The sequence below is a fragment of the Schistocerca cancellata genome, chromosome 1, assembly GCF_023864275.1.
Source record: "Schistocerca cancellata isolate TAMUIC-IGC-003103 chromosome 1, iqSchCanc2.1, whole genome shotgun sequence".
In the NCBI taxonomy this organism is placed as follows: domain Eukaryota; kingdom Metazoa; phylum Arthropoda; class Insecta; order Orthoptera; family Acrididae; genus Schistocerca; species Schistocerca cancellata.
Genome location: NC_064626.1, coordinates 954931249 through 954946719, shown reverse-complemented (window position 1 = coordinate 954946719; position 15471 = coordinate 954931249). Strand labels below are relative to the sequence as shown.

General features: G+C 37.2%; 1 protein-coding gene across 4 annotated transcripts in view; it reads left to right on the top strand.

Moving 5' to 3' along the window:
* Nucleotides 1-1659: 1659 nt before the first annotated feature.
* The window catches only part of LOC126088364 (ester hydrolase C11orf54 homolog), a 140757-nt gene continuing 126945 nt past the window's right edge, over nucleotides 1660-15471 (top strand). The window contains exons 1-2 of one of the 4 annotated variants that reach the window (XM_049906521.1): nucleotides 1660-1772; nucleotides 9653-9761. In XM_049906521.1, coding sequence (XP_049762478.1) covers nucleotides 9680-9761 — 82 coding nt within the window. In that variant the 5' untranslated portion in view covers nucleotides 1660-1772; nucleotides 9653-9679. Of the gene's footprint in view, nucleotides 1773-1831; nucleotides 1989-9321; nucleotides 9453-9522; nucleotides 9542-9652; nucleotides 9762-15471 lie in introns of those variants that run through there. The other 3 variants (XM_049906513.1, XM_049906505.1, XM_049906528.1) reach the window with 3 other exon arrangements.

The following is a 15471-nucleotide window of genomic DNA, read 5'->3' as shown; positions in this document are numbered from 1 at the left end:
CAGCAATTGTGGCACAAGCAGCAGCTGCTGCAGTTAATAACAACAATTTGTTTTTGTCAGCCATCTTGAACTTTGACGAAAACTTTGATGACAGTGTAATACCCCTTCTAGCGCTACGTCAAAGATCTTTGTCCAATATATTGGACGGAATATTGGATCACATCTTTGATCAAATATTGGACAAAGAAATTGGATAGTGTAATACCGGCCTAAGAATAGAGGGAGACGCCGTGACGTCACAGCTGTGAAGCTATGTGAAGCCGAGGGTAGCCATCTCAATCCGACCAAAACATTGCTGCTGTAAGCTTGTGTGCATAGGCTTGTCGCTCGCTTTTGGAAGGTTTTTGCGCTATTATGGTGACTTGTGTGGTGTTCGGATGTACGAATCGTTCTGACTGACTGTGATGCGAAATCGAAGGGAATAACATTTCATGTGTAAGTTGTCTCGTTAAGTGTGATTTTACAACTTCATTGTGAATGAACGTGTGCTACATCGGTACTTGTACTATAGCGTGTTTTTCTCCTGTATGATTTTAGATTTCCTAAAAATGAAAGTCGGAAAGCTCTGTGGGAGAATGCCGTGAGGAGGAAGAATTTGCGTGCGTCTAAATGGAGCACTATATGTTCTCAGCATTTCCAAGAAGAGGACATAGACCGAACTTCCCTTTCAACAGTAAGGCTCCGAGAAAATGCTGAACCATCAGTTTTCCCTACACACCCAAAACATTTGCAAAAGGTATGTTAATTCAAAGAATTAATTCTTAGTTTTCAAGTTCACGTTTCAGTATAATACGTACGTATCGTCGATAATCGAAGTGTTGAGTAACTCACTTTGTCTTCATCATGTACCAAATTAAAAGCTAACACTGCATTAACTGGCGTAAAGTATAGGCCTAAACAGGACACTGTGTAGATTTGCCATTCTATGTACCGTATTTCAGTAAATATTGGTGGTAATGAACAGTGTTTCCCAGTAGTGTAACGTAACTGAAATGTCCCAGTACGTATTACAAACAAGATGTATTTATGGGGCTTTGGAGGGAGGGTATAGCTAACTTAATTTTCAGTTTCTATTATTTAGTTTGTGATACGTTTTTTACTGAATTAACAAAATTGTATCGTTTACATTGAAGGCTAGCTATTCGTAATATTACATTAAAAACTATTTTTAATCAGAAGAAACGCGGAATTTCGCCTTTACGAGACTTTATTTTAAACAAAAACTTTGAAACAACCAATCTGATCACGTTACATGGGTATATGGTGCAATTAGCGACTGTAATACACGCAGCGCTATAGCACACTGGCAATGTTTTGGTCAGAGTGTCATGGCAGCGAGCCACGCCCCCATGGCTTCAAAACGCAGTACGGCTGGGATATGTAGCGCCATCTCTCCTTATTCTTACCTCCATGCCGAGTACTACCACGGTCTAACATGTTACTCTCCTGCTATAACACAAACAACGCCTTCCGAAAGTCGCATGACAATCCCTGATTAACGTTGAGAACATACTCTACTCGAAAATATTCATTCCTTCATGTGAACGCTGCAATTTTTTTTAGTAAATATACTATGCGTGAGCCAATAAAGTGCAATTACAGTATCGGTTTGGAATAACTCGGGATAAGCTATTCGGTGATTTCGGGCTGCTTTCACTTTCCTGAGTTCACTTCCACAACTGGCAACAGTCTCCAGTCTACTGCAACGTCAACCTCGCGTATACGCTTAACGGGAAATTTTTGCTGGTTTATGTGACTGGTGGAGTAACGCGGTGAGCGTTTGCTTTCGTTAGAATAGCAATTTTGTCAATTGGGTTATTGGTGAAAACGTGAAACACTATTCTTAAAATTTGATAAGGGATATTTTGTGAGAAGACAAGACTGTAGAAAGTATTGCTTTAAAGTATTTGTCAGCGTTAGGTAATGTTGCAATAGTACCCGGAAGAGCGTTGAATGTATGACACGTAGTTTTCTACTGTGAGAATACGGTTGGTGTTTATTTTTCTACGAATGAACATACTTAAGTGGTAATAGGATTTCAATGACGTTATACTATTTGAAATGTACAAAATAATGGTTTTCCACAGTAAATAAGAAAATGTAATCCAACATCGTCATTATGTAACCAACTGTCATTTCGTAGAAAATTAACACAGTAAGAAAGCTTTCAATCAATAGGAAATAGGAGTGTCACTGTTTGTAACATTTCTTTCAGATGACAGGTAGATCTCCATTTTTCCTTTTCAAACACCAAATGAAGTTGAATGCTATATAAATTGTAATTGCTGTTGGTTTGAGATGGGTAACTGTTAAAGACCTAGGCTCATGTGTTATTGAAAACAAAAAGTCTTAATTGCAGCGATGTATGAGCAATATTGGAATGCAGTGTTAGCTAGCTATAATATGTGCAGCAACAAAATTGAGTTGTTATGGGTATGAATTTAATGTTCGATTTTATAGGAACGAAAAGAAAATACTTGGTGTTGAATAAAGGATAAATACTATCATTGTTGTTATTACTGTTATTTGGCAGATTGCAGAGACCAGTGTAAGGATGCTTCAGTATTTAGAGCATAGTCACCTGATAATAGATTAAGGTATGAATGGACACTTCATATATTGACAGCCCTCATGATTGTCTCTGTACTTAGTAATTTATTTGTCAAAGGACAATTATTAAATATTATAGACTCCGTCAGCATAAAACGATAAAACCATAAGATGTGTATATTAGATATATGAACACACACAAGTTGAAAGAACAGTACAGTTAGTTGGCCGTGGCCTTATTGGAGGAACTATTCTGCTGTTTGTAAGAAGTGATTTATAAAAACATAGGAAAAGCTAAATCAGGATGGCCAGACTGAGCACAAGTTTTCATCCTTCCAAATCTGATACCCGTGTTGTAAGAAGTGCACTATCTCAATCGGTTATATCTAACAGACAGTTCTCTTACATTTTCACATACTTGAAACAAGTTAGCATGTTAACAAAAAGATAAACACTGTTTAGTCTTCAACCATTTACACTACACACAATTCCATACACTTCAGGACCATGACCATGCTACCATGCTTGTACTACACATACAGCATCCCCTTGTGATGAGTGAAATGTTGAACTCTGAAAAAAAATTTTGAAATGTTATTAGCCTTAAGCTGAGGTAATATGTTAGTATTATGCAGTAGCAGTCAAATTTTTATTACGAAAGCCTATTCAGAATTGTTTAAATAGTTGTAATCTGTGTAATACTTAAGAGGTATGCTTTGACTTCCTTTTTGAATAATTATTTTCTAGTTATCATCTTGGGCAAATTATTATGCAGTTTTAATGTCTGATAGAAACTGCTGTTTTATTGTTTGCTTTCATTGGCTAATGCAGCTTGGCCCATTTCCTATGAGCCTACTGCCACTAACATACACACACACATCCTATAAGGACCGTGAAGGTGCGAAAAGAAAATCCAGGGGCATATGGAAGCATATAGAGTGTCATTTTCCCGTGCTCTGTTTGTGAGTAGAGCAGGAAAGGGAATGACTAGCAATAGTACAAAATATCCTCTGCCATTCATCATATGGTGAATTGCGGAGTATGTTTGTAGGTGTATATTGTGTACAGAACTATTTGTGAGACATATTGTACGCTTTATATGATACTAAGTGTATGTGTGTGCTAAATAAGAAAAAAATTTGGTTAGAAGTGTTCATGACTCAAACATAAATGGATGGACACACAAACAAAAATCAGTTATTCAGGAGAAAAATACAATTCACGATGGTATATGTAACTAAGAAATACTTGTGGACAACACAGACATCTAAAAGAAAAATAGACGTTTGCACTTTGTGCTTCATGCAAATAAGACATAATTACAAAACTGGACACTCAAAAATTTGTTACTTTGTCATCTGTGCATTGTTAATTAGTCTGGAACTTCCTACCTAATATAACAGAGAGGAATGATTCTTAGTGACAATCGTAATAACTTTAATTTGTTAAAGAGGTTCACATTTAAATTAAAGGTATATTTGATCATGTGAGAAGGTATAAAGGAATTAACGAATTATCTATTGAAGAAAGATATTAAAATTACTGCATATATGATTATGGAGAGAGCTGGTAGAATGGAAATAATTTAGGTGTAAAGGTAATGCATCACCTAACAGTAGAAGTATTGAGCCATTGACAGGAACATAAATGAGACTGAAAACTTTGCAAGCTTTTAGACAAATTGTTTTTTTGAGCTAGAGTACAAGTGCACAAATACATATATATGTACATTTACACACACACTTCTGTACAGCTATAATGTGCCAGGTGAATACACTATGCCAGGAATGCAGTTATACTGGAGTGTGGGGTTATGTAGTGTGGAGTGAGACAGGGGATATAGGTGTGAGGAAGGGCCACAAGACAGTGGCTGAAGGCTGGGAGAGAGTCTGCAGGTGCACAGGATAGCAGCACAGGAGGGAGAAGGAGCAGATAAATGGGATAAGAATGCAAGATGGCCCTGGCACCTCTGAGTTCATGAGTGCATGGTAATAGTGAAGTGGAGTGGAAGGGGTGACAGAATAGAGCAAGGAGAGAGTGGGGAAGAGGGTACGAGTGCAGGAATGACTGAAATCAGGTCCTGGGGTAGGTTGTATTGGGTGTGGGACAGGGGGCCAGTGAACAAAGGATGTGTTGCAAAGGTGATTCCCATCGAAATAGTTCAGAAAGAGCTGGTGATGGGGGGGGGAGGGGGGGTGGCAGAGGAAACAACAATCTAAATTTCCTGGTTTGCGAAGCAGTCATTGAACTTGAGCTTGTTGTGCTCAGCAGCATGTTTTGCCATTAAACGGTCAACTCTGCTCTTTGACACAGTTTGGAGGTGGCCATTCGCTACATGGGCAGCTAGTTTGTGGTCGTGTCCACATAAAATGCAGTGCAGAAATTGCAGCGGACCTAATACGTTACAGGCCTGGGTACACATGCAGAGGGAGCAATAGTATGAGCCTGTGACAAGACTGGAGTAGGATATGCTATGTGGGTGTATCAGAGAGGTATTGCATGTGAGTCTTCCTTAATGAAGTACCTCTAATCTGTTTAGCACCCACAAGAGCAAGGCTGCAAAGGAGTTAGTTATATGTTCCACAGATAATTTGACTGATTTTTTTTTTATTGAAAGAGTGTGGAGTCACTTTACGGGATAAGTATAAATGCTTAGTTTTATCATTAATGAACGCATTCTTTTTTAGCCCTACTCATGCAACTGCAGTTGGAAAAATAGTTTAAAAAAACTGGCTACCAGTTTTTAAATAAAAGTGTAATAGCAGTAATTGTTCAGAAGAAATGAATTTAACGTGCTTCACTACCTGTCAGACATTTTATATTACTGGACAAATTATCAAAGATTTTTGTGGTGCTAACTAAACCTCTTTCTGAACTGTTGGTAGTTTTAGTAGTGGGAAGTAATAGGCATTTATCCTCATAGTGTTGTAGGTGTAGTTCCACAGTATGAGTGAGTTATGTGGAATATAAATTACACTGGGTACTAAGTACACGTGATACTGTATTTCTCGTTAATACACAGGTTACAAAGAACATTCAACATGTTAACAAGCTAAACACTGACTGCCACAGCCAAAGTGTTGACATCACTGGGTGTTTCTGAGGTCAACAATACGACTGTGGCCTCTGGGTAGTTATACAGTTCATTGAGTCCCCACATAGGCATGGATATAACTGTTCTTTTCAAATTGTGATGGATTATTTATGATGAACTTTGTTATCAAATATGTATATATTTTGAAAGTGCAGTTTAAATGCCAAACTCCTTGAAAAAGTATGTACGAGGATGACTATAAGTCAAAACCACATATTAATCTTACCGTTCTCTTTTGTGCTGTCAGTACTTTCTTTACACTAAGTGTTGAGTTACCCCAGAAAATTTTGCCATAAGGCATTTTTAAATGGAAATATTCAAAATTTGTTAGGAGGCTGATTCATTTGTATCCAAGATTAGCATTTATATGAAGAGCAAAAGTAGCTGCACTTAATTGTTTGAGCAGCTCAGTAATATGCTTCTTCCATTTAGAGTTTTCATTAGTACGAACAGCCAAAATTTGGAGCATTCTATGCTCTTTACTGACTCCTGTTCCTGTACTGTGTCAGTTGATTTATGACTTTTATTTGTTGTCAGAACTGAACGTAATATATTTTCTGAAACTTTAAGGAATTCCCATTTTCAGAGAAAAATTTAGTAATTTTTGAAAAGCATCATTAACAGTTTCTTCAGTTGGTTCTCTCTAACTGACTGACAATCTAACACTATGTGAAATTAACAATGAACAAAGTTATTCCTGGAACTTTCAGTATTGCAGCTGGAGAACAGCGACTTCTTGCCATGATATTTCAGCTGACAAACTTTCAGCCATCTTCCAGTGAGTGTTTTGCACTAGAGGTTGTTAATTCATGTCGCTACCTTTATACCAAAAATAGGCATGAAGATGCATGTGCGGAGGCAGTTGCTACATGGGCAACCTCTGACAAGTTATGCCTTCTCTTCAAAAACTGCTCCATCTACAGTGTGCAGGTGCATGCGTAATGTGATAATGCATGCTCTCTGTCGGAATGCAAAATCACGGAATTTAGATTCAGATGTCAAAATTAATAAAATTAAGTGTCACTAGACACGTCATTGAATGTAAAATATTTTCTTTTTGAAGAAATTATAGAAATGACTGGGTCCCATGCCTCTTCCTGTCAAAAGCCAGTCATGATTGACAAGATTTTGTGCTAAATATATTTCCAGTGATTTCTTAATAATTGAATCTCAGAAAGATCTCGTTGAGGCCAAGATTCCTGTGGCAGAATAATCTATGGGTTGTTCTGGGGAGATACAATGCTCCACTATGGCTGACGTAATGGGCTATGAAACAACTTATGACCAATGGCACTTCTAATGACATTTAATTTTATTAATTTTGACATCTGAATTTTAACTGGGAGAGTGCACATTCCAACAGAGAACACACATGTAGTATCACATTATGCTTGCCCCTGTGCACCATAGATGGAGCAGTTTTAAAAAGAGAACGTGTAATTTGACAGGGATTACTCATGTAGTGGCTGCCGATGTGCATGCATCTTTGTGTATGTTTTTATTACAAAGGTAGTGACATGAACTAGCAACCTCCAGTGCAAAACAGTCACCTGAAGATGGCTGAATGGTTCTGAAATATCTTGGTAGGAAGTTGACGTTATCTGCTTGCAGTCCTGAAACTTGGTAGAATACTCTTTATGCATGGAAAATCTCAAGAACAACAATATTATTGCCCCCCTCTCCACGCCAAATCACCAAGTGTCACTCCAGAATGGAAAAACTGAACCGTATCCTTTACCAGGTCTTTCATTGTTTCTCATTTTTCTTGAAATGAAGAACAACATACCCACAGTCGTTCCCAACCCTTCCAAAGTGTTATTCACCACTTGCCCAATCTATTCAGTATCCTGCTCCATGCGATGTAATCATGGCATTTAATTCCTCATATTGTTCAACTCCATAAGTGCTCTTTACATTATGCCTTGTGTACCCAGGCTATCCAGGACACACTTCTCTGCTTGAAGAGCTAAATAAGGATCTGTCATTACGCTGAATGTCGAGTGCCTGGGAAATTGGGAATGTTGCTGATGGAGCAGCTAAGCAATCTTGCAAGGAAAATAATGTGCTGTGATGCGATGTTTCCCAGCAAGCCATCACCCCACTGCTGTGGCTCAGGATGAGGTGTGGGTGGGGGAAAGAACATCTGGGGTTGAGGGACAAAAAGCTGCAATCAGTAATGCCAAGCACTCAGCCACCGCATAAGAGCAGCACTATATTCACAGAACTCTATTGGGATGAAGAAGGAGAGAGTGAGACCATTATTTAGTTTAGTGTGTAATAACTGTTGACATCTAAAATATCATTTGTAGTCAGCATCCATACTTTGCAAAACACTGAAGTACAGGGCAGAATTCTAGGGCTTTCAACAACATTGGTTGTTTCTGAGGCAGCTGTTTTGATATACGTAATAATTGCCAAAATATTGGTGAGTTGTACATTTGGAGTAAATCTATAGAAAAAAACATTTTACCCCAAAGTGGTGGAAATCCAGTCATATAATTTAAGGTGCAGGATACACAGATATAATGAAAGCCATATATCAGAAAGTCACTTGTTATATACCAAACTTTTACATAAATGTGATTGGTACTCAAGGCATCAGAAATATCCTGTTTTGTAAAAAAATTCGGTGTCACTAGGAAATAAAATAAAGTTAAATTTAGAAGGAGAATTTATTTATTTGGTGGTATTACTCTTATTAGCAGAGAGCAATCTCCATATGTGCTATTAATAAATGCTTTGAATTTTACAACAGCTTTTTTGAACTGGTTTAGCAGAAGCTATACATTAATTAATTAATTCATTCATTCACACACACATTCTGTTCCATAAATCCAATCATGACAGGAAATAATTCAGGTATATGGAATGAGTCATTGCCAGGTAGAAGCAGCCCTTACAGGCCACTTCTGTAAAGTATATTTATGCTACAGGAATTTGGCCCACTTCTAGATAACTTTTTTGCTTTGTAAATCAAGATTTTATGTTATTAATAGTAATGCATGCCCTATAAAAAAAGCCATCATTTTTTCTCTTACACTAGTTACCCACTTTTCGTGTGTACTATTTCATATTAAGCATTAAAGTAAGTATACTACTTTCAGAAAATGCTTTCAGCTGTCTGTATACAGGGAAAGTTAAAATCTCTTTAATATGAACATTGGTGGTAAGAGAGACGTCACATCCCCACATCCTATGATACTGATACATTATAGGAAGGGTGGCTAACAGATACTCTTCTACTTTCTTTCTGTATATCTGGTGCTTTATTACCAGCTGATTTTTCTCTACTGTGAATTTTGGTTAAATGATTTTGACTGCAGTTTTGTGCTTTACTGCCAGTTCAAAACTATTTGAGTAGATCTTATTCCCCCCTCCTCCCCCCTCCCCCTCCCAAAAGCCACAGAAAATTATTTTTAAAAAATTATTGATGCTTTAAAATTACAGTAAAACATAATTAGTTTAATTTCATGTTTTTTTCCTATTAATAATGATGATAAATGTAAGTCTCAGATATAATAAGTGTCCGAGTCCAAAATGTTCAGAAATTCATAATGTGTGAAGCTGGCTTGGTAATATGGCACATTCAGCCACTCAGTCAAGTAATTCATGGAGCTCTTGTTTATATCCAAGTTTAAAATTGGAAATAATACAGCTAGATATCTCTGAACTGTTCACTGAAGATGCCCTGTGTCAAGGTCAGTGGAGTATCTCAGTACATGGTGATAAGATAAAAGCATGTTTAAATACAGATTATTATGATGTACATATTCATATTCAGTACCAGACTTCTAGCTGGAGCACAGATGTAAATATCTATGATGAACTGTATTTGTAAATGTTTTATTTTTGTTGCATAGTTGCAGGAGTACATGTTTTTTTAGAACATTTCTAGAGGTGCAGCTACCTGACCTCACTAAAATGTTGCCATTCTTTACTTTAACCAATTGAAAGCTATGCAGTTATGGCTCATCAGGATTAATTGTGACTCTTATGTCCTATTTACAGCCACATTTGTAAACAACTTGTTTCAAGATGTCTAAGACTGAAGTAATACAGAATCCACCAATTGAAAATAAGTCTCTTTATGTTCCTCCTCTGGAAGAACTGAAAAAAGGTAAATGTTTATTTTCAAAATTCTGTAGTGTTAATACTGGCTCCAGTTTTTGAGTACTGCAGAATGCAAACTGTATCAAAAGGAAAATTCACTTGGGGGGGGGGGGGGGGGGGAGAAGCTGTTATTCACAGGGAGACAAAATGGCAGACCAGTACATATCTTGAGGTGGTGAAATTCAAAGAAGGCCCTATACACTATAATTTAATTTTATTATATTTTAGAGTATATCTGATAGAGACATTTATAAGTATAAATGTCTTATCAGGAGTATTTGGAAGTTTGTCTCCTGAATGTAAAATCTGTCAGAATACAAATTTACAGTTACAGCAAAAGTTGGTATATGACAGTTATATTGCTTGCACAGGCATTGTTTCTACTCACACTGCACTTTAAACATAGAAACTAAATATAAAAATTTCTTTTAACATGTGGCCTGTACTAAACACAGCCCTCGCCACAAATATCATCGATTCAATTACATGTTATACAGCAGTTACTGTCTTTATTGGTCTTTTATGGTTGATGCATTGTACTGATATACATATTTAATTGTTTTGATCTGTTAATGGTAAGATGAAAGATTTATTTAATTATTGCTTGAACAACAGTATGAAATACAGTGCAAAAATTAATTGCTTATGAATGTAAAGAAAAATATAGTTGTATGAAGATAATATAAAACAATGCACATGCTACGAGGATGTGGAAATGAAATATCTTCAAAGAAACTATTCTGTTATTTGCTTCATCAGTTAGGAAAAAACCACACAGAAAAACCTAATTAGAATGGTTGGACAGGGATGTGAGGGCTACTTATACAAACTGTATTCACTGCCAGGCACTGCTTTGTGGAAAGCTGCAGCTCACACCAACATATACAAGGTCCGGCAGAAAAACCTCCCCTTTAAGGAAAGCTAATAAAAACAAAAACAAATAAGGTAGAACAATTTTATTTATACTAAATAAAAGTACATATTATGCCATTTTAGAAAATACTCTTATGGTCTTACTTTTTAAATAAAACATCCCTTAAATGGCTTCCTGCACTGTCGACACACTGAGTCTTTCCCTGAAGTTATTCATTACTCTTTGAGTCATTTCAGGTGGAATAGCTTCAACCTCTTGTGTAATTGCTTCTTTCAGGGCTCGTAAAGATTGTGGACGTTGTTCATAAACTTTTGCTTTTAAATAGCCCCAAAGAAAGAAATCACAGGGCGTTAAGTCCGGCGATCGTGGGGGCCAGCCAATGTCTCCACGCAACGAGATCACATTTCCAGGAAACATTTCCTTCACCAATGCCAGCGACTGCTGCGCTGTGTGGGCTGTAGCACCATCTTGCTGGAACCACACGTTCTCTATTTCACCAAAAAGCTCCCTTAGTTGCGGTTGGAGAAAGTCGCGGAGCATGGCACAATAGCGTTCACTGTTGACGGTTAAATTCCTGTCATTTTCTTCGAAAAAGTAAGGACCGATCACTCCGGAATTGTAAACAGCACACCATACTGTTACTTTAGGGCTATGAAGTGGTCGTTGATGAAGTTCTTGGGGATTGTGTTCACACCAGTACCTGCAATTTTGGCTGTTCACTGTTCCGGCAAGGTGAAAGTGTGCTTCATCAGAAAAAATCACAATATCGTTGGGACGAATGTTCCGAAGAAGGTCTTGGCACAAACTTACACGGACACCACAGTCTCGTTCATTCAGTTCCTGCATAGTTACAAGTTTGTAAGGATGCATTTTAAGATCTCGATGCAAGATTCTTCTCACACTTCGATCAGATATCCGTAATGCTGCCGCATGCTTTTTAGCGGATCGTCGAGGAGATTGTTGAACTGAAGCTCTAACTGCATCAACATTTCCGGGGCCTGTTGCAGTCCGTGGTCGTCCAGGTGGTTTCCTTTTTAATGCGGAACCTGTCTCACGAAAGTTAGCAACCCAAGAATAAATTGTTTTCTTATCGGGAACAGGGTCCCGTCGTCCGAGCGCAAAGCGAACGCGAAAAGCACGTTGAGTATTAATAGGCGATTCGCCATTTTGAATAAAATCTTCCACTACGAAGGCACGATGTTCACCAGACCACGCCATGGCGTACACTGAAAACGGCACGTAGGCAGCTACTTAACGACGCGCCCCCCACCACTCTGCTCCTTCTACTGTCCGCTGCACGTTACGTTGTAATCGGGGAGTTTTTTATGCTGGACCCTGTATTACAGTTAATGTTGTACTATGAGTGCCAACAACAGAAAGCGCAAATTTATGTCTCTGCCACCTGGCATCTTATTTTAATCCACTTTCTTCTTCCATTGGCAGGGTCAGGTACTGCTGCAATTTGTCTGCTACAATGAATTTAAATTTAAGTATTCCATACAAGTGAACAGACAAATCAGAGTCAGACGCTGCTTTAATTTAGCTTCGAAGTCAGGAAATTTGGTATTTCTTTTGTTGTGTAGGGGATTATTGTAAAAAATACTGCCTGACCTATTAGGTCTTTAACCATTAGTTTTAAATGCTTGCTTTCTACATGATGAAAATGGCACCAATTTTGAAGATTGTTGAGCTGAAATTAAAATGATGTGTATTTTGCTCTTAAAATATATCACCTTTCCTTTTACACCAGAATGTACATCAGTAGCTGTTTAACTACCTTTCATTCTTTTATTATGCCTTGATTAAAATACTTATTCCTTGTGAGAATGACGATTAACCTTTATTACATGTAAGTACAAACTTCTGATTTGAACAATGACACTAAAAGCTGCATTGGTAGCTGTGTGCAGCACCTGCAATAACATAGGGATGTTTTGTTGAGCTCCAGCCATTGCACGATATCAAGGAGTACCTCAAACAAATAATAAAATACAAAACAAATATTTGAACATACATAGGATATCATATGCATATCATGGAGAGGATGCTCGCATTTGAATGACTGAGGTAGAAAATGTGAAATATATGTACTTTATCGCCTATTAGTAGTACGTGGAAAAGATGTGTGCATACAATGGAAGCTCAGACCAAACTGTGATAAAAATAAGTCTGCAGCAGAGAGCTGTATTGCTGCTGAGTTGTCGTAAATACAACCTCCCCACCCACTATCAGAGTGCGAAGCACTGTGTGGAGGGGGAAGGGGGAGTGGACAGTGCTGTTGTTGACCTCTTCTTGACACAGGTGTGCATGACCAGCCATGCCACAGCTGGCTACCTAAGTGGGGCATGGGTGGATCATTTCTTGGCACATCAGTTGGTGCTTACTGCAAAAACTCGTTAACTACATTTAAGGATATATTGACAAAACTGATTTTTTTAGTTTCTTTTTTAAGCCACAAATAATTGTGTAATCACAAGAATTGTTCCATTGCTGTAATTAACTAATGATGTTTTGTAGAAAAGCTTAATGCATAAATGGATTATGTTTTAATAATTAAAATGCAAATATTGCTGCACTTATTTTGACAGACATCATTCAAATTATTTATCAACTTGAGTAAAGTTCTATTAGAAACACATCACTAAATTGTTGGAATCAATATAACCATTCATTTTATTAGATCACTAAATCATTATAAAACACTGAAGAAGTTATTTTTTTCCTGCATTTTATACACCTGCATCACTACTGTCACTATGTTCTATACTAGTTCAGGAAAAACGTCGGTGGCTGCAGATGGAGTGAGAAGAGATTTATACCAAGTGTGAAATTCCTCGGAAATAACTCCCTTTGTGCATAACTGTATCAGGCACTTCTTTTTCTTTCCACTTATTGGCAGAATCTTAGGATGAAGATCTTGTAAGTCAGTACTTTTCATATTTAAAGGATGTCCTTTACCAAGTGGATGTATTTCCTTATAATCAGATGAGTGATTATACCAGTACTCTATCATTCCTGGCTTGCATTTTTGGTGGTGAAAACATTTAATTTTTAGCTAGTTAACTTTATTTCCCAGATGTCAGTATTTCTGTTTTTAACGATAGATGCAGAAAGTTTAGATAAGTCTTTGAATTCTTTGTTTCAATTTGAGTACTGCATAAGGTGAACCTTCCTTGTTTCAAATCATTTTCAGTCTTGCTAGTCTGAATATGTTTAGCCAATCCTGGAGGATAAAACAGGTACATGTGTGACCAGATTCAAGTAATGTATAAATTTCCTGTCTGATCCAAGTATAGGAACAACACAGCTATGTTCTGAACCTCACAAGTGTCAGAGAACAATGAAATGTGTTTTATATTTGCTGGAATCTGTTTAATGTATTTCATGATGCAGCTACTGATTTCTGAGCTACCTTTCTTTCCATTTAGCTCAGTCCAAGCATAGTAGAATGCAACACGTGGCCCAGGCAGTTCATAGATAGCAAAGTTGTGTGCACAGATTTCAGACTACAGTATATTTGACTGACTTCACTTGAAGATGTTTGCAAGACAGATTGTAAATCAAATGTGGAACTCACAAATGTCTTGTGTGCTTTACTTTTTTTCTTTATCAATAACTTTTGCTTTACGGCATTCATTTATCCTTGCAGTATGCTTGTTATACTACGTTTCCAATGCTTTCTTTTCTCTATGACTCTTTACTTTCTCATAACTAATGCATTTTTGACATTGATCATTTGTAGGTTTGTAGTAGGCAAGATTGTAGTTCTGACAAAATATTCTTCTTTAAGTTTCTTTTTTTTCTGACTTGTCTGAAATCCACACATTCTTCTTTGTACAGACTGTACATTTTAGATATACTTAGTTTGTTGTCTAAGTACAATCGTTTTGTGGATTTCATTGATTAGTGAGACTGCATTGTAGGAAACTTTTCTGTGTGTTCTTTAACTTTGTGCACATCATCTAGTTTAGTTTTACTATGTGGAATTCTTTTGCCGCTCTTATCTTTTCCCGTTATATGCAGTATCAATGGCTTAAGCCGAAGTACATGCAGTTTCAGTAAAGAAGTTCTTACAGATTCCGACTTTTTTGTTGTCTTTATTTAAGTACTAAACCTTAGGAGCATTACATTGTTTCAGTGACTGATCAGTATTTTGTCTTCGTGCTGGAGTTAGACTCACTGTGTTACCAAGAATAAAATCTTTCTGCATTGCATAGTCACAGTCCCAGAAGCTTCTACAAAAGGAATACCTCATTTCATCTCAAAAAAATTTATTGCGGTTGTATATACATCTTTCACTGGGTTTAGTTCTTTAGATTCAATTTTATACTTTTTAATTATATTTTTCTTCCATCTTTTGGGATCACTTTAATTCCACCTTGATCATTTACCATTGTTACTCTCTTTTACAGCATTAATATCTTTAATCATGAGATCTGTACTGTCTATATCACTAGAACCTGGTTCATAGTCATGATCTTCATTGTCATGTGAGATCGTTGCTAGTTGCAACTGAGGTGGTAATTTCACAATCCTCAGTATTCTTAGGGTGTGATCTGGTAACGAGAATGGCATCAGTTAATGTTTGGGCGCATATCTAGAATTGAAGCGGTGTCTTAGTGCGTAGATGTTTGTCATAAATAACTTGGTGCAACTGGTGTTCTGTAGTCCTAGCTAATTGCTGGAGTAGTACTGTCATCAGCATGTCATATTTATTGGTAGCCAGGAGTGATAGAATGATGTCACTAACGACATTGGTGTGCTTATGTAGAGGGCTCTGCATCATGACAAAATTGGAGCTGTCATTGAAATTGCCATGGTTGTAGAAAATACCCTTGGTGAT